Source organism: Podarcis vaucheri (assembly GCF_965113315.1).
Source record: "Podarcis vaucheri genome assembly, chromosome: 12".
NCBI classification, from domain to species: domain Eukaryota; kingdom Metazoa; phylum Chordata; class Lepidosauria; order Squamata; family Lacertidae; genus Podarcis; species Podarcis vaucheri.
This window is the reverse complement of record NC_138750.1, coordinates 61,560,220-61,583,450: the sequence shown is the minus strand read 5'-3', so window position 1 is coordinate 61,583,450 and position 23,231 is coordinate 61,560,220. Positions and strand designations below refer to the sequence as shown.

The 23,231-nt window shown below is 49.3% G+C and overlaps 1 protein-coding gene across 1 annotated transcript in view; it reads left to right on the top strand.

Moving 5' to 3' along the window:
- Positions 1-23,231, top strand: part of CCDC13 (coiled-coil domain containing 13) — a 41,239-nt gene that overhangs the window by 6,324 nt on the left and 11,684 nt on the right. Inside the window, 6 exon segments of the mRNA XM_082192286.1 lie at positions 810-890; positions 3,038-3,148; positions 4,186-4,290; positions 18,065-18,229; positions 21,117-21,293; positions 22,883-23,089. Of these exon segments, the coding sequence (XP_082048412.1) occupies positions 810-890; positions 3,038-3,148; positions 4,186-4,290; positions 18,065-18,229; positions 21,117-21,293; positions 22,883-23,089 (846 nt within the window).

Below are 23,231 nucleotides of genomic sequence, written 5' to 3'. Positions count from 1 at the left end.
TATCTGGTGGGGACTTAATATGATGTACTTAAGACCATAAGCTCATACCAATAACAAACTGAGTTGGTCACTAAGGTGCTACTGGAAGGAGTTTTTTATTTTGTTTCAACTACGGCAGACCAACACGACTACCTATTTACAGGATCGCCTCCCCTGGTATGCCCCACAGAAGAACTTAAGGTCTATGAATAACCATAGTTTAGAAGTCCTGGGCCCTAAGGAAGTCAGACTATCCTCTACCAGGGCCAGGGCCTTTTCAGTGGTGGCTCCAACCTGGTGGAATGCTTTGTCCCATGAGACCAGGGCCCTGCAGGATTTAACCTCCTTCTGTCGGGCCTGTAAGACAGAGCTATTCCACCTGGCCTTTAATTTGAAACCAGCCTGATCTTTTTTCCCCTTCTCTTTCCTCCCCCTTCCCTTTTATGAAGATCACCCTCTCCGAGACCCCACAGCTAATTCTCCCCTGGTCTCCTCGCTGGCCCAAGTAGGACTAATTCAGCCAGCTAGCCCTGGTGACTATCTGATGCTTATTAGATGGATTTTCCCCAAATTGATTTCTGAACTTTGAAGTTTATTGTTATTCATGTTTTTATACTGTATTTTATGCTGCTTTTACAATTAAGTGTTCTAAATTTGTTGTTAGCCGCCCTGAGCCCGGTTTTTGAACCGGGAAGGGCGGGGTATAAATAAAAATTATTATTATTATTACTACCTACCTTGTAACTTTTCTCCTTCATCTGCTTTGTAGTTGCACTGTAAAGCTGGCGTTTATCTAATTGTGTGTATATTTGTGTGTGTATATATTCTAGTTACAAATGTCAGCTCTCAAGCCCCAGTCACTTGAGGAGAAAGACAGTCAGTCTTCTCGTAAGGCAACAGAAGTGCCTCTGGTAAGAAAGAATCACTCTGTGTTCTCAACGTAGTAACGATAAGGCCTTTAAAGCAGGAATGGGGAATCTAATGTATGGTTACCAGATTTTTTTCAATGAATCCAGGGACACACTTTTTCTTTTTTTGGAAGCTGAGTAGCAACAGGGAGTCAGTAGTGGGGAATGGTGAGGCAAAAGACACAAGCACACATTTGTTGTTGTTGTTTAGTCGTTTAGTCGTGTCCGACTCTTTGTGACCCCCTGGACCAGAGCACGCCAGGCACTCCTGTCTTCCACAGCCTCCCACAATTTGGTCAAACTCATGCTGGTAGCTTCCAGAACACTGTCCCACCATCTCGTCCTCTGTCGCCCCCTTCTCCTTGTGCCCTCCATCTTTCCCAACATCAGGGGCTTTTCCAGGGAGTCTTCTCTTCTCCTGAGGTGGCCAAAGTCTTGGAGCCTCAGCTTCAGGATCTGTCCTTCCAGTGAGCACTCAGGGCTGATTTCCTTCAGAATGGAGAGGTTTGACCTTCTTGCAGTCCATGGGACTCTCAAGTGTCTCCTCCAGCACCATCATTCAAAAGCATCCATTCTTCGGCGATCAGCCTTCTTTATGGTCCAGCTCTCACTTCCATACATCACTACTGGGAAAACCATAGCTTTAACTATACGGACCTTTGTTGGCAAGATGATGTCTCTGCTTTTTAAGATGCTGTCTAGGTTTGCCATCGCCTTTCTCCCAAGGAGCAGGCTTCTTTTAATTTCGGGACTGCTGTCACAAGCACATATACATATTGTATAAAGGTTCAAAGCCCTTCTTTCGCACCCTGTGAAACATAAATGTGCAGTTTTTTTGTTTTTTTTAAAAAAAGTGAGCAACTCCTGAAGCCAGGCAGAGCCACCTGCACTACTAGGCTGGCTCTGGGCTGCTGAGGCTGCCACTTCCACGTTTCCAGGGGACACATTTGCAAATCTGGGGACATTCCAGGGATGGAATTTGACCGGGGACAGATTTACAAATCCAGGGACTGTCCCCGGGAACTAGGGATGTCTGGTAACCCTAATCTAATCCAGGCGTTTCAATGGTAGAGCATCTGCCTTTGGGATTTCCTCCAGACCACACCCCCTTCTCCCAAGCCCCACCCCTCACTGACTTTACTTCCCACCCTCCTTGAGCGTCCCTCCCCCCCCTCCGGCTGGAATGTGACCTTGAGCTCTGATAACATTCCTCTTCAGCCAGGCCTTTGGCAGATGAATATCCTACTGCCTTTCAAATATGCTTGTGGGAAGAAGTGTTAATAATAATAATAATAATTTTTACTTATACCCTGCCCTCCCCAGCCAAGGCCGGGCTCAGGGCGGCTCACAAGCAATAATAAAAACAAGTTGAATGAATACAACTTAAAAACAAGATTAAAATACAACATTAAAATATTGAAATATTAAAATGCAGCCTCATCACAGGAGGAGAAAGGAAAAAGGAAAGAGGGGGAGGGAATCAAATTGGCTCCAAGCCAAAGGCCAGGCGGAACAACTCTGTCTTACAGGCCCTGCGGAAAGAAATCAGATCCCGCAGGGCCCTGGTCTCATGAGGCAGAGCGTTCCACCAGGCCGGAGCCAGTGTTGAAAAGGCCCTGGCTCTGGTTGAGGCTAATCTGACTTCCTGTTTTAACTTTTAATTTTGTGTTTTTATCTTGTGAACTACCCTGAGATAGAACCATAGAATCTTAGAGTTGGAATAGTCCAGCCCCCTGCAATGCAGGGATCTCAGCTAAAGCATCCATGACTCTGCTTTAACACCTCCAAGGAGGGAGAGTTCACCACCTTTCATGGTGGATCTTCAGATATAATTGGTGGTGTATAAATGTAAATACAGTGGCACCTCAGAAGTTGAACCAAATTGATACCGGAAGCCCGTTCGACTTCCGAAAACATTCGGAAACCAAGGCACAGCTTCTGAAGCCGTGTCGGACGTTTGGGTTCCAAAAAACGTTTGCAAACCAGAACACTCACTTCTGGGTTTGCGGCGTTTGGGAGCCAAAACGTTCGACTCGCAAGGCGTTCGGGATCCGAGGTCCGACTGTAAATAAATAAACAATGCCTTGTAATGTGCCGTTTGTTCTTTATCTGCACTAATCGAAAAACACCTCTTTCTCCTGAATCTCAAGAGCCCAGAGATGAAAGCCTTGCAAGAAAAGTTAACAGCAGCCAACTTCAAAGTGTCTGAATTTCGCAACCAGCTCCAGACCACAAAGCAGGAACTGAAGATGACACAGAAGGTAGGGTCACTTAGGGTCCCTAAGGTCACTTTCAGGGTATACATTATCTGCCAGTATTAGTTGTCCTCTCCTTGAACAGGGGGCCGCAGGTGGCGCTGTGGGTTAAACCACAGAGCCTAGGACTTGCCGATCAGAAGGTCGGCGATTCGAATCCACGCCACGGGGTGAGCTCCCGTTACTCGGTCCCTGCTCCTGCCAACCTAGCAGTTCGAAAGCACGTCAAAGTGCAAGTAGATAAATAGGTACCACTCCAGCAGGAAGGTAAATGGCATTTCCATGCACTGCTGTGGTTCGCCAGAAGCGGCTTAGCCATGCTGGCCACATGATCCGGAAGCTGTATGCCGGCTCCCTCGGCCAATAAAGCGAGATGAGCACCACAACCCCAGAGTTGGCCATGACTGGACCTAATGGTCAGGGGTCCCTTTACCTTTACCTTGAACACTGGAGGTGTCCTGGGCTGATTTAGTGACGTATGTGGCAGCAGGAGCTGAAGAAACAAAACAGCTGTCCTGGGGCAGCAGGTACTTCAGATTTTTCTGGAGTGACTTTGCCTCAGCTGTGTTCCTGGGTTGTTTGTAGCAGCCTGGCAAAACGACTCACAAAACTGCTGTGTGAAAATGCCATTTCAATTATTTTAACAGAAAAATGGAGTATAAATAATAAGCTTTAAAAACATGGAGCCAGAAGCTAATTGGGCTCCTCTTATGGTCTTAAGAAAGATTTTGGAAAAGGCACTTTCTACAACACATTAGCTAAGAACTTGAACCTGGGTTTGGGGTTTGCTTATTTTCTCCTCCTGCCCGATCCATTTTCCTTTTGTGTCTTGTCTTTTTCGATTGTCAGCCTGATAGCAGGGACTGTCCTTTACACACACACACACACACACACACAAACTATATTTTTAGGCTGCTTTGAGGACCTTTATTTCGCTGAAGAGCAAGATTTTTTAAAAAGGTTAAATAAAATAACTGATAAATCGAAACCTTCAGCACAAAAGATTTCCCATGACATGATCACGTTCTGTATCTGGTTTTCAGCTTTTAGCCAGTGAAGTTGGAGAGGACGTCAACATTCAAAATCTGTTGTCCACCCCTGGCACCTGGCGTGGGCGGGCCCAGCAGATTCTGATTCTACAAGGGAAAGTGAGTCAATTGTCTTTGTTCCCCCGCTCTTCCGAACATTGCATAGCAGAGTCGGACCGGTTATTGCAGAATTTCACCGGGCCGTTTGCACACGCAGCTCTGGTCCGTTGTCAGTCGATTAGCAGGGTTGCAGAGCACATGCCCTGCATGCAAAAAGTTCCCCGTTCAATCCCTGCTACGTATCTCCAGGTAGGTCTGAGAGGCAGCCTCCTCCAAAACTTTGGATAGTAGGTGCCTGTTGTAAATTGTGTTACACCAGGTGGATCAAGACAGATCCTTCTATTCCCATGCTTGCTGATCGGATTCTTTTTTTTTAAAGATATTTATTAGAGTTTCCAGTTTTTTACAAACAAAAAGAAAAATCAAATATAAAAATATTAAAAACACATAATTTTCACAACTTATTTTCTCAAAAGAATATTTTCTCAAAAGAATATTAAAATACTATGATACATCAAACCTTAAAAGCTTCCCTAAACAGGGCTGCCTTCAGATGTCTTCTAAAAGTCTGGTAGTTGTTGTTCTCTTTGACATCTGGTGGGAGGGCGCCACTACCGAGAAGGCCCTCTGCCTGGTTCCCTGTAACCTCACTTCTCGCAGGGAGGGAACCGCCAGAAGGCCCTCAGCGCTGGACCTCAGTGTCCGGGTAGAACGATGGAGGTGGAGACGCTCCTTCAGGTATACCCAGTTTGAATTGTTTATACAGCAAATCCTTATCTCAAAGCATTACAGCTTAAAAAGTAAAAAAAGAAAGAAGAAAGAAACACCTTATTTTCTCTCCAGCATCTTAAATTGTTATAACTTTAAATTCTTGCTTACAAAAAGAAAGTCATTTGATCATAATTACAGCTTGAAACCACTTAATTTCAATCCAACATCATTCAACATTCCTTAATTTTACAATATTTTTGTAAATAGTCCTTAAATTTTTTCCAGTCTTCTTCTGCCAACTCTTCTCCCTGGTCACGCATTCTGCCAGTCATTTCTGCCAGTCCCATACAGTCAATCAGCTTCATCTGCCGCTGATCGGATTCTTAGTGGGACCCCCTCCTACCTAAATAATTTAATATCTTCTCAATCCAATCCTCCTTTTTCTCACTGACCTTAAACCCTTTCATTCTGTGTATCTTCACAGTTGTTGTTTAGTCGTGTCCGACTCTTTGTGACCCCCTGGACCAGAGCATGCCAGGCACTCCTGTCTTCCACTGCCTCCCGCAGTTTGATCAAACTCATGTTTGTAGCTTCGAGAACACCGTCCAACCATCTCGTCCTCTGTTGTCCCCTTCTCCTTGTGCCCTCCATCTTTCCCAACATCAGGGTCTTTTCCAGGGAGTCTTCTCTTCTCATGAGGTGGCCAAAGTCTTGGAGCCTCAGCTTCAGGATCTGTCCTTCCAGTGAGCACTCAGGGCTGATTTCCTTAAGAGTGGATAAGTTTGATCTTCTTGCAGTCCATGAGACTCCCAAGAGTCTCTCAAGAGTGTTCATATCTTGAAGACTCATATCTTGAAGACTTCATATCTAGAAGATATCTGTCAGGGGATGATTAGCTGCTTGTGCTTAAAATTGTGCCCCCTCAGAGTTTGTGCGGCTCCACAAACCTCTGTGTGTGACAGAGCTCCTCAGACATGTCTACTCTAGTCACTAGTAGAGTCTGACAGTGGCTGCCTGCGGAAGCGCTTCCAGCAAAGAAGCTCCTTAACGGAAACGCGTCTCCTGGACTCACGACGTGGCAGCTTCCGGCGAATTATGGGTCTCCCTACAGTTGCTTCTGACACCTCCCCGCTATTTTCGCTGGACGTGTCTCTCACCCCTTTCTCTCCCCTGCTGTTTCCTGCCTGGGCTGCTGCGTCTCTCTCAGCATTACTGAGATCCTCCTCCAGAGACCCCTCGCTCCCCCTACTGGTCCCTGCTTTGGCTGCTGACTCTCTCCCAGTCTCTGGGAGCCCTACCAACTCCCTTTCCTCTGATGTCAGTTCCCTGACATCCACCTCCCCTCTAGGGCCCCCTTCCCCCCCGCCCCTACTCTCTCCTCTGGGCGGTGAGGAGCTGAAACCCCGAAAAGAATCCTCTTCATCTTCAGACGTCTCGAACATTTCCCTCCATCGGTCTTCGTTCCGGCTCGCTGAATCCTCCTCCGCCTCGGAATCAGAGAACCCCTCCAACTCTTCTTCTTCGTCGGTGGTGGCGAAGTATTCCCTCCGGAACCTCGCCACTGGCTGAGGTTTACGAGGGAATCTCTGATGAAAAGTTTCTATCAAAACCTCGTCATCTACATCCTCTGCCATGACCCAGGTGTTTTCCGACTCCGGCTCCCCTTCCCACATTACCAAATACTCTACTTGATCTCCCTTCCACCTGGAATCGAGAATCTCCGCTACATGGTAGCTGTGTTCTTTTTCCTCCATAGCTGGTCCCCTATTGACCCTCCCTTCTCTGTCCCCTTTATACGGTGACAGCAACGACCTGTGGAACACTGGGTGCAGCTTCATGTGGTTCGGTAACCGGAGTCTGAAAGCCACTGGGTTGACCTGCTGCGTGACTTCAAATGGGCCCAGCCTTTTGGGTCTTAACTTCTTACAACCCCCTTTGAATGGTAACCCTTGGGTGGACAGCCACACCTGGTCCCCCACCCTAATGCTTTCCCCTTCCCTTCTGGTTTTGTCTGCCTGCCTCTTATATTCCTCCTTCGCCCTGTTTAAATTAAGTTGGAGCTGGCGATGGATCGCTTCCATTTCTTCAACGAACTGTTCTGCAGCTGGAACGCTCCAGTTCTCCCCTTCCCCCCCTGGGAAGGCTCGGGGATGACACCCGTGATTAGCCAAAAAGGGGCTCATCCCCGTGGACACGTTCTCTGCATTGTTGTAGGCAAATTCTGCCAACGCCAGCTTCTCCACCCAATCATTCTCTCTGTCATTCACATAACACCTCAAATATTGCTGGAGGACACCATTAGCTCTTTCCGCCTGCCCGTTGGTTTCTGGATGACGGGCAGTTGAGAAATTCACCTCTACATGCAATAAGCTCATGAGCTTCCTCCAGAACCTGGAAGTAAATTGTTTCCCTCGGTCAGAAACCACCCTCAAGGGGGCGCCATGCAGCCTAAACACATTTTCCACAAACAATTTAGCGGTTTCTTCCGCTGTGACCGCATGTGAGCAGGCTATAAAGTGGGCCATCTTGGTTAACAGGTCTACCACAACCATGATGGCTGTTTTCCCTCTGGACCTTGGCAGATCAGTCATGAAATCTATTGCCACTGCCTCCCATGGCCTTTCCGGCGTGGGTAGTGGTTCTAATAAACCTGCCGGTGCCCGCCTCTCCCCCTTGGCTCGTTGGCATTGGTCACACCCTCTCACATACTCCCGCACATCTTCCCTGACCTTGGGCCACCAGAATTCCCTGGTAACCAGCCACATGGTTTTGTGTTGCCCAAAATGCCCTGCTGTGGGGCTATCGTGCAGTTGCTTGAGTACCTTTTCCCTCAATTCCCCTTCAGGTATATATAACGCTCCCTTGTAGTACAACGCCCCGTTTCTCTCCTCAAAACCCCCGGGTTTGTCTCCCTCCCTCCTGAGACCCCTGAGTTTGTCCTGGGCGTATTCATCCTGCACCGTTCCCTCTACCAGTTCCCTTTGCCCCACCAATGCCGCCCCACACACCCAGCGGTCCTCGGGAATGACATATGACATGGGTCTCTTCGGGTGCACCCTCCCCCTCCAAATATTCAGGTTTGCGTGAGAGAGCGTCCACCCTAACGTTCTCTGGGCCTGGCACGTAACAAATCTCAAAGTTAAATTTGGAGAACTCCTGGGCCCATCTCAACTGCCGTTGGTTGAGCACTCGCGCAGTTCTCCAATACTCTAGATTCTTATGGTCCGTGCACACTTGCACCTTATGTTGTGCACCAATTAGCAGGTGCCTCCATCTCCGGAAAGCCTCATGAATCGCAAGAAGTTCCCGGTCGTACACCGTGTAGTTCCTCTCGGATTTGTTCAGCTTTCGCGAAAAGAAGGCACACGGTCGCCACTCTGACTCCTCCTTCCCCGGCTGCAGAAGAAGCACCGCCCCTATGGCTCTGTCAGAAGCGTCTGTTTCGACCCTCAGCTTTTTTTGTAAATCCACATGCAGAAGTTGTTCATCAGAGGCGAAGGCCCTTTTCAGTTCCTCAAACGCTCGCTCCGCCTCCCCCGTCCAAACAAACTTCTTTTTACTGCTGAGACAGTCCGTGATGGGCGCCGTCAGGTGGGCGAAGTTTCGGATGAACTTACGATAAAAGTTTCCAAACCCTAGGAACCTCTGCACATCCTTCTTGGTTTTGGGTGTTTTCCATTCCAGCACTGCTTGAACCTTGCCGGGGTCCATGGCCAACCCCTTGTCTGACAAGCGGTACCCCAGGAATTCCACCTCCTTGGTATGAAACTGACACTTCTCCAGTTTCACCCACAGCCTGTTGGCTTGCAGCCTGCTCAACACTTCTCTGACGTCTCTCACATGTTGCTCCTCATTCTCCGAATACACCAACACGTCATCTAAGAAGGCCACGCAATTCTTGTAGAGCAAAGGCCCCAGTACGTGGTTCATGAAGGCTTGAAAACACGCGGAGCCTGTTTGTAATCCAAAAGGCATAACGAGGTATTCAAATGCCCCCAAAGGGGTGAACATGGTGGTCTTCCATTCATCCCCTTTCCTTATACGTATCAGGTTGTACGCCCCCCTTAGGTCCAGCTTTGTAAAAATCTTTCCTTTCCGCACCCTGGTCAAAATATCATCAATCCTGGGCATAGGAAAAGCCGCCGGCTCTGTCACTGCATTTAACTGCCGGAAATCACATACAAGTCTCGGCTTGTCCGTGTGCTTTTTATCCACAAAAAACACTGGGCTACCCCCCGCTGCCTTGGACTCTCTGATGAAGCCTCTCTTCAGGTTCTTGTCAATGAACTCTCGCAACTGCTGCATTTCCCTGTCTGACATGGCATACAACTTGCCTACAGGAAGCTGTGCTCCAGGGAGTAAATTGATCTGGCAATCAAAGGGCCTATGCGGGGGTAGTTGGTCAGCTTCCTTCTCGCTGAACACGTCGCTGAGATCTGCATACTGTGGTGGCACCTTCACCTTCTCCATTACTTCAGTCCCTGCTAGGGTGGCTTGGGCCCCTGCTGAACCCTTTTCCCCCCTGCAGTGTTCTAAGCAATGTGCTGAACCGAAGGAAACCACTCTTTGATGCCAGCCCACCAGCGGATCATGTAGGGCTAGCCAGCTCATTCCCAAAATAATGGGAGCGCCTCCCAAGGTGGCCACATTAAACGCTATCAGTTCTGTGTGCCTTGCCACCCTCATTATCATTGGGACGGTCTGCAAGCTGACTCCTCCTCCCAACAGTTCCCTGCCATCGATCGTGGTCACCTGCAGGGGGTTGCTTAAAGGGATAGTCTGTATCTGGTGTTCAGCAGCAAACTCCTTGCTCATAAAATTGCAGGAGCTGCCTGAGTCCAACAGCGCCTTTATTTTTAGGGGGTGTCCATTTTGCAGCTCTAGCGACACTTCAATCACTAGAGCAGGTCGAGGAGCTTCTGGCACGGGCACTTTCACTGCTCTTTGGCCTGGCTGCAGTGCCCTGACGGTGGCAACCAGGCGTTGGCTTTTACCTGCTCCGTTTCTCCCTGCTCTCCCCCCTCAACAGCTCCCACCATCCCTTGCCATTCCTTCCTCTGGGGGCAGACTCTGGCAAAGTGGCCTGGCTGTTGGCAGAGATAGCATTTCCGGGCTCCTTTTCCCTCCTTCTTAGCCCCCTCACTGGGCTTTGAAACTGCGCGCGCGCGGGCTGTTCCGATTTCCATCGGCTCTGCCGGCAGGAAAGCTGGCTCAGGAATGTCTGGAATGCGGAACTCCTTCCAACGTTCCCCTCTCCCTTCCCGCCTCTCCAAGGCTCTTGCCTCCTGGCGCGCTCCTATGGTCAGCGCAGATTTGGTCAGCTGATCCATAGACACCGCCCTGGGGCTCCGGGACAGCTCGTCTTTCACAGCCGAAGAAAGACCTTCTTCAAATAGCATCTGAATGGGTGCCGCCGATAAATCCCACCCCAATCTGTGAATCAGCATGGTAAATTCAGTCCAGTACTCACGGACAGATCTGCTTCCCTGCTTGCAAGCCATTAGCTGTCTGCGCACCACCCCTTCCTCAATATCGCTGGAAAACATGATATCTGTCAGGGAACTGACATCGGAGGAAAGGGAAGTGGTAAGGCTCCCAGAGACTGGGAGAGAGTCAACAGCCAAAGCAGGGACCAGCAGGGGGAGCGCGGGGTCTCGGGAGGAGGATCTCAGTAATGCTGAGAGAGACGCAGCAGCCCAGGCAGGAAGCAGCAGGGGAGAGAAAGGGGTGAGAGACACTTCGAGCGAAAATAGCGGGGAGGTGTCAGAAGCAACTGCAGGGAGACCCATGCTGCGCCGGAAGCTGCCACGTCGTGAGTCCAGGAGACGCGTTTCCGTTAAGGAACTTCTTTGCTGGAAGTGCTTCCGCAGACAGCCACTGTCAGACTCTACTAGTGACTAGAGCAGACATGTCTGAGGAGCTCTGTCACACACAGAGGTTTGTGGGGTCGCACAAACTCTGAAGGGGCACAATTTTAAGCACAAGCAGCTAATCATCCCCTGACAGCAGTCTGACAGTCTCTGTACGCTGCCTGTGCAGGAGAAAGCATCATGAGCAACCCAGTCGGAACCGGAGACGCAGGGGTTGGAGCTGGTCCAAGCTTGGAAGAAAGGTATCAAGCTCTGGAGGTCCAACTTGCGCTGCAGACGGCGAGGCTCGAGGAGAGAAGGGCTCAGGATGCTGACAAAAAGGGGAGAACCACTCAGTTCCCCAGAAAGGTACCAGGATTGGTGCAGAAGTTTGGGGGGGACCCCAAGGATTACCATGCCTTTAGGACTGAGATGCAATATGCTCTGAATGTGCAGTTTGATGTGTTCCCTGATGAGGAATCGCGAGTTGCGTTCGTAATTGGGCATCTTGAGAAGGGGGCGCGGGACTGGGTTCGACCCCTGATGGCAACGCACAACGATATCCTAAAGGACACTATGAAATTCTTTCGTGCAATGGATATCATGTTTTCCAGCGATATTGAGGAAGGGTTGGTACGCAGACAGCTAATGGCTTGCAAGCAGGGAAGCAGATCTGTCCGTGAGTACTGGACTGAATTTACCATGCTGATTCACAGATTGGGGTGGGATTTATCGGCGGCACCCATTCAGATGCTATTTGAAGAAGGTCTTTCTTCAGCTGTGAAAGACGAGCTGGCCAGGAGCCCCAGGGCGGGGTCTATGGATCAGCTGACCAAATCTGCGCTGACCATTGGAGCGCGCCAGGAGGCAAGAGCCTTGGAGAGGCGGGAAGGGAGAGGGGAACGTTGGAAGGAGTTACGCATTCCAGACATTCCTGAGCCAGCTTTCCCGCCGGCAGAGCCGATGGAAATCGGAACAGCCCGCGCGCGCGCAGTTTCAAAGCCCAGTGAGGGGGCGAAGAAGGAGGGAAAGGGAGCCCGGAAATGCTATCTCTGCCAACAGCCAGGCCACTTTGCCAGAGTCTGCCCCCAGAGGAAGGAATGGCAAGGGATGGTGGGAGCTGTTGAGGGGGAAGAGCAGGGAGAAACGGAGCAGGTAAAAGCCAACGCCTGGTTGCCAGCAGGGCACTGCAGCCAGGCCAAAGAGCAGTGAAAGTGCCCCTTCCCCAAGTGCCAGTGCCAGAAGCTCCTCGACCTGCTCTAGTGATTGAAGTGTCGCTAGAGCTGCAAAATGGACACCCCCTAAAAATAAAGGCGCTGTTGGACTCAGGCAGCTCCTGCAATTTCATGAGCAAGGAGTTTGCTGCTGAACACCAGATACAGACTATCCCTTTAAGCAACCCCCTGCAGGTGACCACGATTGATGGCAGGGAACTGTTGGGAGGAGGCGTCAGCTTGCAGACCGTCCCAATGATAATGAGGGTGGCAAGGCACACAGAACTGATAGCGTTTAATGTGGCCACCTTGGGAGGCGCTCCCATTATTTTGGGAATGAGCTGGCTAGCCCTACATGATCCGCTGGTGGGCTGGCATCAAAGAGTGGTTTCCTTCGGTTCCGCACACTGCTTAGAACACTGCAGGGCGGAAAAGGGGTCAGCAGGGGCCCAAGCCACCCTAGCAGGGACGGAAGTGCTGGAGAAGGGGAAGGTGCCACCACAGTATGCTGATCTCAGCGACGTGTTCAGCGAGAAGGAAGCGGACCAACTACCCCCGCATAGGCCCTTTGATTGCCAGATCAATTTACTCCCTGGAGCACAGCTTCCTGTAGGCAAGTTGTATGCCATGTCAGACAGGGAGATGCAGGAGTTGCGAGCGTTCATTGACAAGAACCTGAAGAGAGGCTTCATCAGAGAGTCCAAGGCAGCGGGGGGTAGCCCAGTGTTTTTTGTGGATAAAAAAAACACGGACAAGCCGAGGCTGGTATGTGACTTTCGGGCCCTAAATGCAGTGACAGAGCCGGCGGCTTTTCCTATGCCCAGGATTGATGATATTTTGACCAGGGTGCGAAAAGGAAAGATTTTTACAAAGCTGGACCTAAGGGGGGCGTACAACCTGATACGTATAAGGAAAGGGGATGAATGGAAGACCACCATGTTCACCCCTTTGGGGGCATTTGAATACCTCGTTATGCCTTTTGGATTACAAACAGGCTCCGCGTGTTTTCAAGCCTTTATGAACCATGTACTGGGGCCTTTGCTCTACAAGAATTGCGTGGCCTTCTTAGATGACGTGTTGGTGTATTCGGAGAATGAGGAGCAACATGTGAGAGACGTCAGAGAAGTGTTGAGCAGGCTGCAAGCCAACAGACTGTGGGTGAAACTGGAAAAGTGTCAGTTTCATACCAAGGAGGTGGAATTCCTGGGGTACCGCTTGTCAGACAAGGGGTTGGCCATGGACCCCGGCAAGGTTCAAGCGGTGCTGGAATGGAAAACACCCAAGACCAAGAAGGATGTGCAGAGGTTCCTAGGGTTTGGAAACTTTTATCGTAAGTTCATCCGAAACTTCGCCCACCTGACGGCGCCCATCACGGACTGTCTCAGCAGCAAAAAGAAGTTTGTTTGGACGGGGGAGGCGGAGCGAGCGTTTGAGGAACTGAAAAGGGCCTTCGCCTCTGACGAACAACTTCTACATGTGGATTTACAAAAAAAGCTGAGGGTCGAAACAGACGCTTCGGACAGAGCCATAGGGGCGGTGCTTCTTCTGCAGCCGGGGAAGGAGGGGTCAGAGTGGCGACCGTGTGCCTTCTTTTCGCGAAAGCTGAACAAATCTGAGAGAAACTACACGGTGCACGACCGGGAACTTCTTGCGATTTATGAGGCCTTCCGGAGATGGAGGCATCTACTAATTGGTGCACAACAGAAGGTGCAAGTGTGCACGGACCATAAGAATCTAGAGTATTGGAGAACTGCGCGAGTGCTCAACCAAAGGCAGTTGAGATGGGCCCAGGAGTTCTCCAAATTTAACTTTGAGATTTGTTACGTACCAGGCCCGGAGAACGTTAGGGCGGACGCTCTCTCACGCAAACCTGAATATTTGGAGGGAGAGGGTGCACCCGAAGAGACCCATGTTATTCCCGAGGACCGCTGGGTGTGTGGGGCGGCTTTGGTGGGGCAAAGGGAACTGGTAGAGGGAACGGTGCAGGATGAATACGCCCAGGACAAACTCAGGGGTCTCAGGAGGGAGGGAGACAAACCCGGGGGTTTTGAGGAGAGAAACGGGGCGTTGTACTACAAGGGAGCGTTATACATACCTGAAGGGGAATTGAGGGAAAAGGTACTCAAGCAACTGCACGATAGCCCCACAGCAGGGCATTTTGGGCAACACAAAACCATGTGGCTGGTTACCAGGGAATTCTGGTGGCCCAAGGTCAGGGAAGATGTGCGTGAATATGTGAGAGGGTGTGACCGATGTCAACGAGCCAAGGGGGAGAGGCGGGCACCGGCAGGTTTATTAGAACCACTACCCACGCCGGAAAGACCATGGGAGGCAGTGGCAATAGATTTCATGACTGATCTGCCCAGGTCCAAAGGGAAGACAGCCATTATGGTTGTGGTAGACCTGTTAACCAAGATGGCCCACTTTATAGCCTGCTCACATGCGGTCACAGCAGAAGAAACCGCTAAATTGTTTGTGGAAAATGTGTTTAGGTTGCATGGTGCCCCCTTGAGGGTGGTTTCGGACCGAGGGAAACAATTTACTTCCAGGTTCTGGAGGAAGCTCATGAGCTTATTGCATGTAGAGGTGAATTTTTCCACTGCCCGTCATCCAGAAACCAATGGGCAGGCGGAAAGAGCTAATGGTGTCCTCCAGCAATATTTGAGGTGTTATGTGAATGACAGAGAGAATGATTGGGTGGAGAAGCTGGCGTTGGCAGAATTTGCCTATAACAATGCAGAGAACGTGTCCACGGGGATGAGCCCTTTTTTGGCCAATCACGGGTGTCATCCCCGAGCCTTCCCAGGGGGGGAGGGGGAGAACTGGAGCGTTCCTGCCGCAGAACAGTTCGTTGAAGAAATGGAAGCGATCCATCGCCAGCTCCAACTTAATTTAAACAGGGCGAAGGAGGAATATAAGAGGCAGGCAGACAAAACCAGAAGGGAAGGGGAAAGCATTAGGGTGGGGGACCAGGTGTGGCTGTCCACCCAAGGGTTACCATTTAAAGGAGGTTGTAAGAAGTTAAGACCCAAAAGACTGGGCCCATTTGAAGTCACGCAACAGGTCAACCCAGTGGTTTTCAGACTCCGGTTACCGAACCACATGAAGTTGCACCCAGTGTTCCACAGATCATTGCTGTCACCGTATATAGGGGACAGAGAGGGGAGGGTCAATAGGGGACCAGCTATGGAAGAAAAAGAACACAGCTACCATGTAGCGGAGATTCTCGATTCCAGGTGGAGGGGAGAGCAAGTAGAGTATTTGGTAATGTGGGAAGGGGAGCCGGAGTCGGAAAACACCTGGGTCAGGGCAGAGGAGGTAGATGACGAGGTTTTGATTGAAACTTTTCATCAGAGATTCCCTAGAAAACCCCAGCCAGTGGCGAGGTTCCGGAGGGAATACTTCGCCACCACCGACGACGAAGAAGAGTTGGAGGGGTTCGCTGATTCCGAGGTGGAGGAGGATTCAGCGAGTCGGAACGAAGACCGATGGAGGGAATTGTTCGAGACGTCTGAAGATGAAGAGGATTCTTTTAGGGGTTTCAGCTCCTCACCGCCCAGAGGAGAAAGTAGGGGCGGGGGAGAGGGGGGCCCTGGAGGGGAGGTGGATGTCAGGGAACTGACATCGGAGGAAAGGGAAGTGGTAAGGCTCCCAGAGACTGGGAGAGAGTCAACAGCCAAAGCAGGGACCAGCAGGGGGAGCGCGGGGTCTCGGGAGGAGGATCTCAGTAATGCTGAGAGAGACGCAGCAGCCCAGGCAGGAAGCAGCAGGGGAGAGAAAGGGGTGAGAGACACTTCGAGCGAAAATAGCGGGGAGGTGTCAGAAGCAACTGCAGGGAGACCCATGCTGCGCCGGAAGCTGCCACGTCGTGAGTCCAGGAGACGCGTTTCCGTTAAGGAACTTCTTTGCTGGAAGCGCTTCCGCAGACAGCCACTGTCAGACTCTACTAGTGACTAGAGCAGACATGTCTGAGGAGCTCTGTCACACACAGAGGTTTGTGGGGTCGCACAAACTCTGAAGGGGCACAATTTTAAGCACAAGCAGCTAACCATCCCCATGACAATATCCATTGCACGAAAGAACTTCATAGTGTCCTTTAGGATATCATTGTGCGTTGCCATCAGGGGTCGAACCCAGTCTCGCGCCCCCTTCTCAAGATGCCCAATTACGAAAGCAACTCGCGATTCCTCATCAGGGAACTCATCAAACTGCACATTAAGGGCATATTGCATCTCTGTCCTAAAGGCATGGTAATCCTTGGGGTCCCCCCCAAACTTCTGCACCAATCCTGGTACCTTTCTGGGGAACTGAGTGGTTCTCCCCTTTTTGTCAGCATCCTGAGCCCTTCTCTCCTCGAGCCTCGCCGTCTGCAGCGCAAGTTGGACCTCCAGAGCTTGATACCTTTCTTCCAAGCTTGGACCAGCTCCAACCCCTGCCTCTCCGGTTCCGGCTGGGTTGCTCATGATGCTTTCTCCTGCACAGGCAGCGTACAGAGACTGTCAGACTGCTGTCAGGGGATGATTAGCTGCTTGTGCTTAAAATTGTGCCCCCTCAGAGTTTGTGCGGCTCCACAAACCTCTGTGTGTGACAGAGCTCCTCAAACATGTCTGCTCTAGTCACTTGTAGAGTCTGACAGTGGCTGCCTGCGGAAGCGCTTCCAGCAAAGAAGCTCCTTAACGGAAACGCATCTCCTGGACTCACGACGTGGCAGCTTCCGGCGAATTATGGGTCTCCCTACAGTTGCTTCTGACACCTCCCCGCTATTTTCGCTGGACGTGTCTCTCACCCCTTTCTCTCCCCTGCTGTTTCCTGCCTGGGCTGCTGCGTCTCTCTCAGCATTACTGAGATCCTCCTCCAGAGACCCCTCGCTCCCCCTACTGGTCCCTGCTTTGGCTGCTGACTCTCTCCCAGTCTCTGGGAGCCCTACCAACTCCCTTTCCTCTGATGTCAGTTCCCTGACAATATCATATCTGTGAATATCTTCACAGTTAGATATTCTAAAATTATAATATTTTTTCAGTTTTCCCCTCCATTGGTTCACCCCTAGCTCTTCTGCGTTTTTCCAGTTACTCGCTCTAACCTGTCTGGCTGCAATTACCGTCAATTTTACCGATTTACATTCCTCTTTTGTTTTTAACTCAGTGCTGCTCAGGCTAAGAGAGCCAGTTTGGGGTAATTAAAAGGTTAAAAGTTGGGGTAATTAAAAGGTTAAAACCCCCTGCTTGGCAGGGGGTTGGACTCGATGGCCCTTGTGGTCTCTTCCAACTCTATGATTCTAAATAACCATGTGGAGGGTGGAGGGTTAATGTATATAGAATTGTACATGTGGTTGAATGGAATATGTTATTATTGATTAAGTATACCCAATGTATCAGCCTACATGGGGGGGGTGTAACTGTATGTGTTTTGGTTGTTGGTAATAATAACAATAACAATAACATAGTGGGACCCCTCTCCCACCCCTTTTGCACTCCTACCATGTCAACACTGACATACACTGTTATAATAAAAAAATTCCTTCCAGTAGCACCTTAAAGACCAACTAAGTTAGTTCTTGGTATGAGCTTTCGTGTGCATGCACACTTCTTCAGATACACTGAAACAGAAGTTGCCAGATCCTTCTATATAGTGAGAAGGTGGGGAGGGGTATTACTCAGAAGGGTGGTGGGAATGGGAGATTGGCAGATAGCTGAGATGAGCCTGTTGACGACTCTTAACGACTGCAATAGGTCTTACAGGAAAAGGCAAGGGGTGAGAAGGTGAAAAATGGCTTAGTCATGTATAATGAGATAAGAATCACTATATAGAAGGGTCTGGCAACTTCTGTTTCAGTGTATCTGAAGAAGTGTGCATGCACACGAAAGCTCATACCAAGAACTAACTTAGTTGGTCTTTAAGGTGCTACTGGAAGGAATTTTTTTATTTTGACTATGGCAGACCAACACGGCTACCTATCTGTAACTGGAACCTATACACTGTTATATTAATTAATAAGTGGAGCAGCTTTTGCACAGCTAAGCAACACTTGCAATGGGGCACATTTTCCATTTCCTCCCTCAGGTCCGGGATCTAGAGAACCAGCTGGGCCACAGCAGAAGCCGGATGTCCGAGAGCAGCACTGAGGAAGAGGCTGTAAGCTTGGCGGACTCGAGGAAGACGTCTGCCTCAAAAAAGAACCTGCAGAGGATTCGTAGCTTGGAAAAAGAAAAGAAAGAAGCTCTAGAGGTGAGGAAGGGCTGAGAACCTTTTTGCAGGAGCCAGGGGAGCTCAGATCTGAGGCCTGGGCTTCCTGACTGTATGTATGTATCTCAAATATATTAGAAAGTTATTCCAGTCTTTTAAAAACACTTGGTCTTCCTGATTTCTGATCTTTCCCATCAGTCTTGCCATTTCTGCATATTCCTCTCTCTCTATATATATATATGTCAGGGCTGCCACCCAGTCCCAGCTCACATAGGACCAAGTCCGCCAGCGTTCAGTTTAAAAGAGTCTTTATTGGATTACAGGTTCCCTTTCCAAACTGCAATGTGCAGCCCTACTTCTTCTAGGTCAGAACGACGAAGACCCGTCTGAGTCTCCGCCTCTAGCGCACCAGCTTAATACCCTAGCCTTGCTCCACCTCTTGCGCCTTTCCTTCCGTCTCTGGGTCCTTCTGCCCCCCGGGGTCTCTTCTTTCCTACTCTCTTCTGACGCGGACCCCCCTGTCCCTTCCGCCTCCTTGCGGCGGGCTTTGGGACCTGGCTCACTCTCTGGGCTGCTTACTGCGCCAGCTTCCGCTACATTTGAACTTGGCGCGCGCGCCCAACTCTCTACTTTCCTCTTGACCGTTTCCTCGCTCCCCGAGGTGGGCGTGACTACTCCTGACTCATGCCCTCCCTCCTTCTGAAAGTCTCCTGAGCCCGATATCTGGTCCCCTCTCTCCCCGCTACTCCCGGCTGGGCACGTGGGTCCCGATCTCCAACTGCTGCTCTCTGATCCCTCTCTGGACCCTTCTTCCTGGGGTGTCCCCCTGCTCTCCCCCCTTGCTCTGACTGCTGGCGCTCCCTTCTGGGAATCCTCGGACTCGCTAGACAGGCTCGGTGATCTCGGGTCGTCATCCCCACTCATCCTTCCTTCGTATTCCTCCCCCTCGCTCTCTGTCTCCTCCCTTCTCTGCGTCTCTGCTCCTGAACCCCTGACAATATATATAAAGTTTTTTAACATATCATTTTCAACAGTAATTAAACATACTTTTACATCTTATTCAATTTTTTTGACATCCATCAATCCTGTCTGAAAATTTTCCAATCTAATCTCTCAGTATGCATTTCTTATTTTCCCTATTACATTTCAAACTCATAACCAATATCTCTATCTTTTTCTACTTTGTAACACTTCGTATATTTCTCCTTACAAAACTTCTTGTAGTCCTACTAGCGTAATTTGTTGATTACAGTTGCTCTTCAAATAATTCATATACTTCTTCCAATCTTCTGTCAATCTCTGGCCCCGCAGGTTTTGAATTCTTCCTGTCATTTTGTCCAATTCTGCACAGTATTAATTTCGTCTGCCGTTTTACTTTCATCAGAATTTCTTCTTGTTTCCATTTCTGGGCTAACAATACTCTTGCCGCAGTTGTTGCATACAAAAACAATTTAACATCTTGCCTATTGATGTCCTGACCTATAATACCAAGTAAAAATGCTTTGTTTTTTTTTAAAAAAATTATATTTCAACATCTTTTTCATTTCATTATTTATCATTTCCCAGAAGTTCTTTACTTTTTTACATTCCCACCACATATGATAAAATGTTCCTTCTTTTTCTGCCATTTCTGCATATTCCATCAGCTTAGTCTGTCATTCTTTTCTGGTTGGCACTTCTTCTTTCTACAGTCTTTTATTTTTAACAAAAGTTATCTTAAACATTTCCCCCCAACTCATCATATATCATTTCCCAGAAAGCTTTTACCACCCCACATGATCACCACATATGATAAAACGCACCCTCTTTCAGGGCTTCCTTATTGTTGTAGTTGTTGTTTTTGAGACAAACACGGCTGGATTTAAGAACATAGGGCCCCATTGCCCTCTGATTCCACCATAGCCTGTGGTCCCTCGCCAGGCCCTCATTCCAGCCTAACCAACCTCACAAGGTTGTTATGTTGAGGTTGTGGACTCTCCTCCCTTGGAGATTTTTAAGCAGAGGTTGGATGGTCTTCTGTCATGGATGCTTTAGCTGAGATTCCTGCCTTGCAGGGGGCTAGACTCGATGACCCTCGGGGTCCCTTCTAACTCTAAGCTGTCCATGGAGGCGCAGGTTAATCTGTGTTCAGGGCGGCTGTCTACCAGCTCCATCTGGTGTGCAGGATGAGACCCTCCCTGCCTGCAGACTGTCTCGCCAGAGTGGCGCATGCTCTGGTTATCTCCCGCTTGGACTACTGCAACACGCTCTATGTGGGGCTACCTTTGAAGGTGACCCGGAAACTGCAATTAATCCAGAATGCGTCAGCTAGACTGGTGACTGGGAGCGGCCGCCGAGACCACATAACACCGGTTCTGAGAGATCTGCATTGGCTCCCAGCACGTTCCCGAGCACAATTCAATTCAAAGTGTTGGTGCTGACCTTTAAAGCCCTAAACAGCCTCAGTCCTGTATCCCTGAAGGAGCGTCTTCACCTCCATCATCCAGCCCAGACACTGAGATCCAGCGCCGAGGGCCTTCTGGCGGTTCCCTCCCTGCGAGAAGTGAGATGACAGGGAACCAGGCAGAGGGCCTTCTCGGTAGTGGCGCCCACCCTGTGGAACGCCCTCCCACCAGATGTCAAAGAGAAAAATAACTACCAGACTTTTAGAAGACATCTGAAGGCAGCCCTGTTTAGGGAAGTTTTTAATATTTAATGCTGTATTGTTTTTAACACTCGATTGGGAGCCGCCCAGAGTGGCTGGGGAAACTCAGCCAGATGGGCAGGGTATACATAATAAATTATTATTATTATTATTATTATTATTATTACTATTATTCTATGATATATTCCACCCCGAGCTCCTTAGAAAAATAGGTGGGATACATGATTAAGTAAATAAATTCCCTACCACGTCAAGTCTGACTTTCTTTTATCTGCTTAATTGCAGAAGCTTTCAGGGGAACATAACACCCTCCTGAAGGATTACGAAGAGCTGAAACAGAAATTGGACGGCTCCAAAGCTCGGAACAAAGTTTTGTCTCACGAAGTGAAAACCTTGAAGGAGCAGATCTCGACCCTCCTGGACAAAGGGAAGCATGATGACGAACTTGTTGATGCTCTGCTGGTACGATCTAGCTGTTCCACACCCCAGGGGTTTGGCAACAGCTACTGCTCAAGGCTATTTCAAATTCCAGAATGCTACCAGTATCTGCGTAGCTCAGTTGGTAGAGCGTGAGACTCTTCATCTCAGGGTCGTGGGTTCGAGCCCACGACATTGGGCAAAAGATTCCAGCATTGCAGGGGGTTGGACTGTATGGCCCTCGTGGTCCCGTCCAACTCTACAATTCTAGGGTTCTAGGATTGCTGCTGTTATGTACTGAGTTGAATAGGATCCAAACTGCAGCAGTCTGATTGGTCCTAGAACAATAGGATTCAGAATGCAGCAGTCTGATTGGTCCTAGAACAATGCAGCAGTATGATTGGTTGGCAGGAACCACCCAATCCTGCTCCAGATAGAAGTGAATCCACAACCTGATTGGCTTACAGTAGAATTCCGGAATTAGCCAATCATGTGCAGCCCATTGTGTAAATAATGTATATAAAGCAGATACTGTGAGGGGACTTTCATTCATTCCTCCTCACCACTATGAGCTGAATAAAGAGCATGAAATCACTTTGTGACTTTGAGTATATTTCAGCTGCTATATATCTTATAGGTCACTTTGGGTTTCCCTGGGCAAGATAAAGCAACTAACAAATATAATAAATCCCATTGAGAATTTGTGGGCTATATGCAAAAGTCGCCTCTGTGCTGTAGACTGTACGGCTATAGAGAAGCTCATTCTGGCGCTGATTCAAGTGTGGTACAGGGATCCGAAAATCAACAGTGACTTTTCGAAACTAGTAGACTCCATGCCAAACCATGTTCAAATGCTGCTTATAAATAGCGGAGGTCATATCCGTTACTAATGTACGTATATGTGAGTTTTGTACAATAAACTACATTGTTTGTTTCAGTTAATTTGCACAAGGGTGTACTTCGTATTTACAGGACCTGGTCTGCCCCGCAGAGGACCTTAAGGTCCATGAATAATCATAGTTTAGAGGTCCCGGGCCCTAAGGAAGTCAGATTATCCTCCACCAGGGCCAGGGCCTTCTCAGTGGTGGCTCCGACCTGGTGGAATGCTCTGTCCCAGGAGACCAGGGCCCTGTAGGATTTCACTTCCTTCCACAGGGCCTGTAAGATAGAGCTATTCCACCTGGCTTTCAATTTGAACTTAGCCTGATCTTTTATTCCCCTTCCTTCCCTCCCCCTCCCCTTTTTCTGAAGATTACCTGCTCTGGGATCCCACAGCTAATTCTCCCCTGGTCTCCTCGCTGGCCCAAATAGGACTAATTTAGCCAGCTAGCCCTGGTGATTATCTAATGTTTATTGGATGGATTTCCCCCCTAAATTGATTTTTGAATTCTGAATTTATAGTTATTCATGTTTTATACTGTATTTTATGCTGTTTTTTGTTGTATCAGTTAAGTGTTTTAAATTTGTTGTTAGCCGCCCTGAGCTCGGTTTTCTGAACCAGAAAGGGTGGGGTATAAATAAAAAAATATTATTATTATTATTATTATTATTATTACCTTTAGGGGTCAAACGCCACCTTCACCTGTGTCTAATGATGCATGTGTGCAAACCCCGTGCCTTTCCCGCTCCCCCAGAGCCAGCAGAAGGAGATGCAAGCCATCTTGAAGAACCTGAGTCAGCAGGACGAGAGGACCAAGGAATCTCACCAGAACCTGGAGCAGCAGCTGAGCGTGGAGGTCCAGAAGCAAAACTGCCTCATCGAGCAGCTCAAGCAGATGGTGGCCGAGAGAGAGGCCAGGGTGAAAGAGCTGGAGGAGGAGGTCAAGCAGTTCGCTTCGCAGGTAAACCAGATCGGATCTCCCTCTTGGACTACTGCAATGCGCTCTACGTGGGGCTACCTTTGAAGGTGACCCGGAAACTACAACTAATCCAGAATGCAGCAGCCAGACTGCTGACTGGGAGCGGCCACCGAGACCATATAAC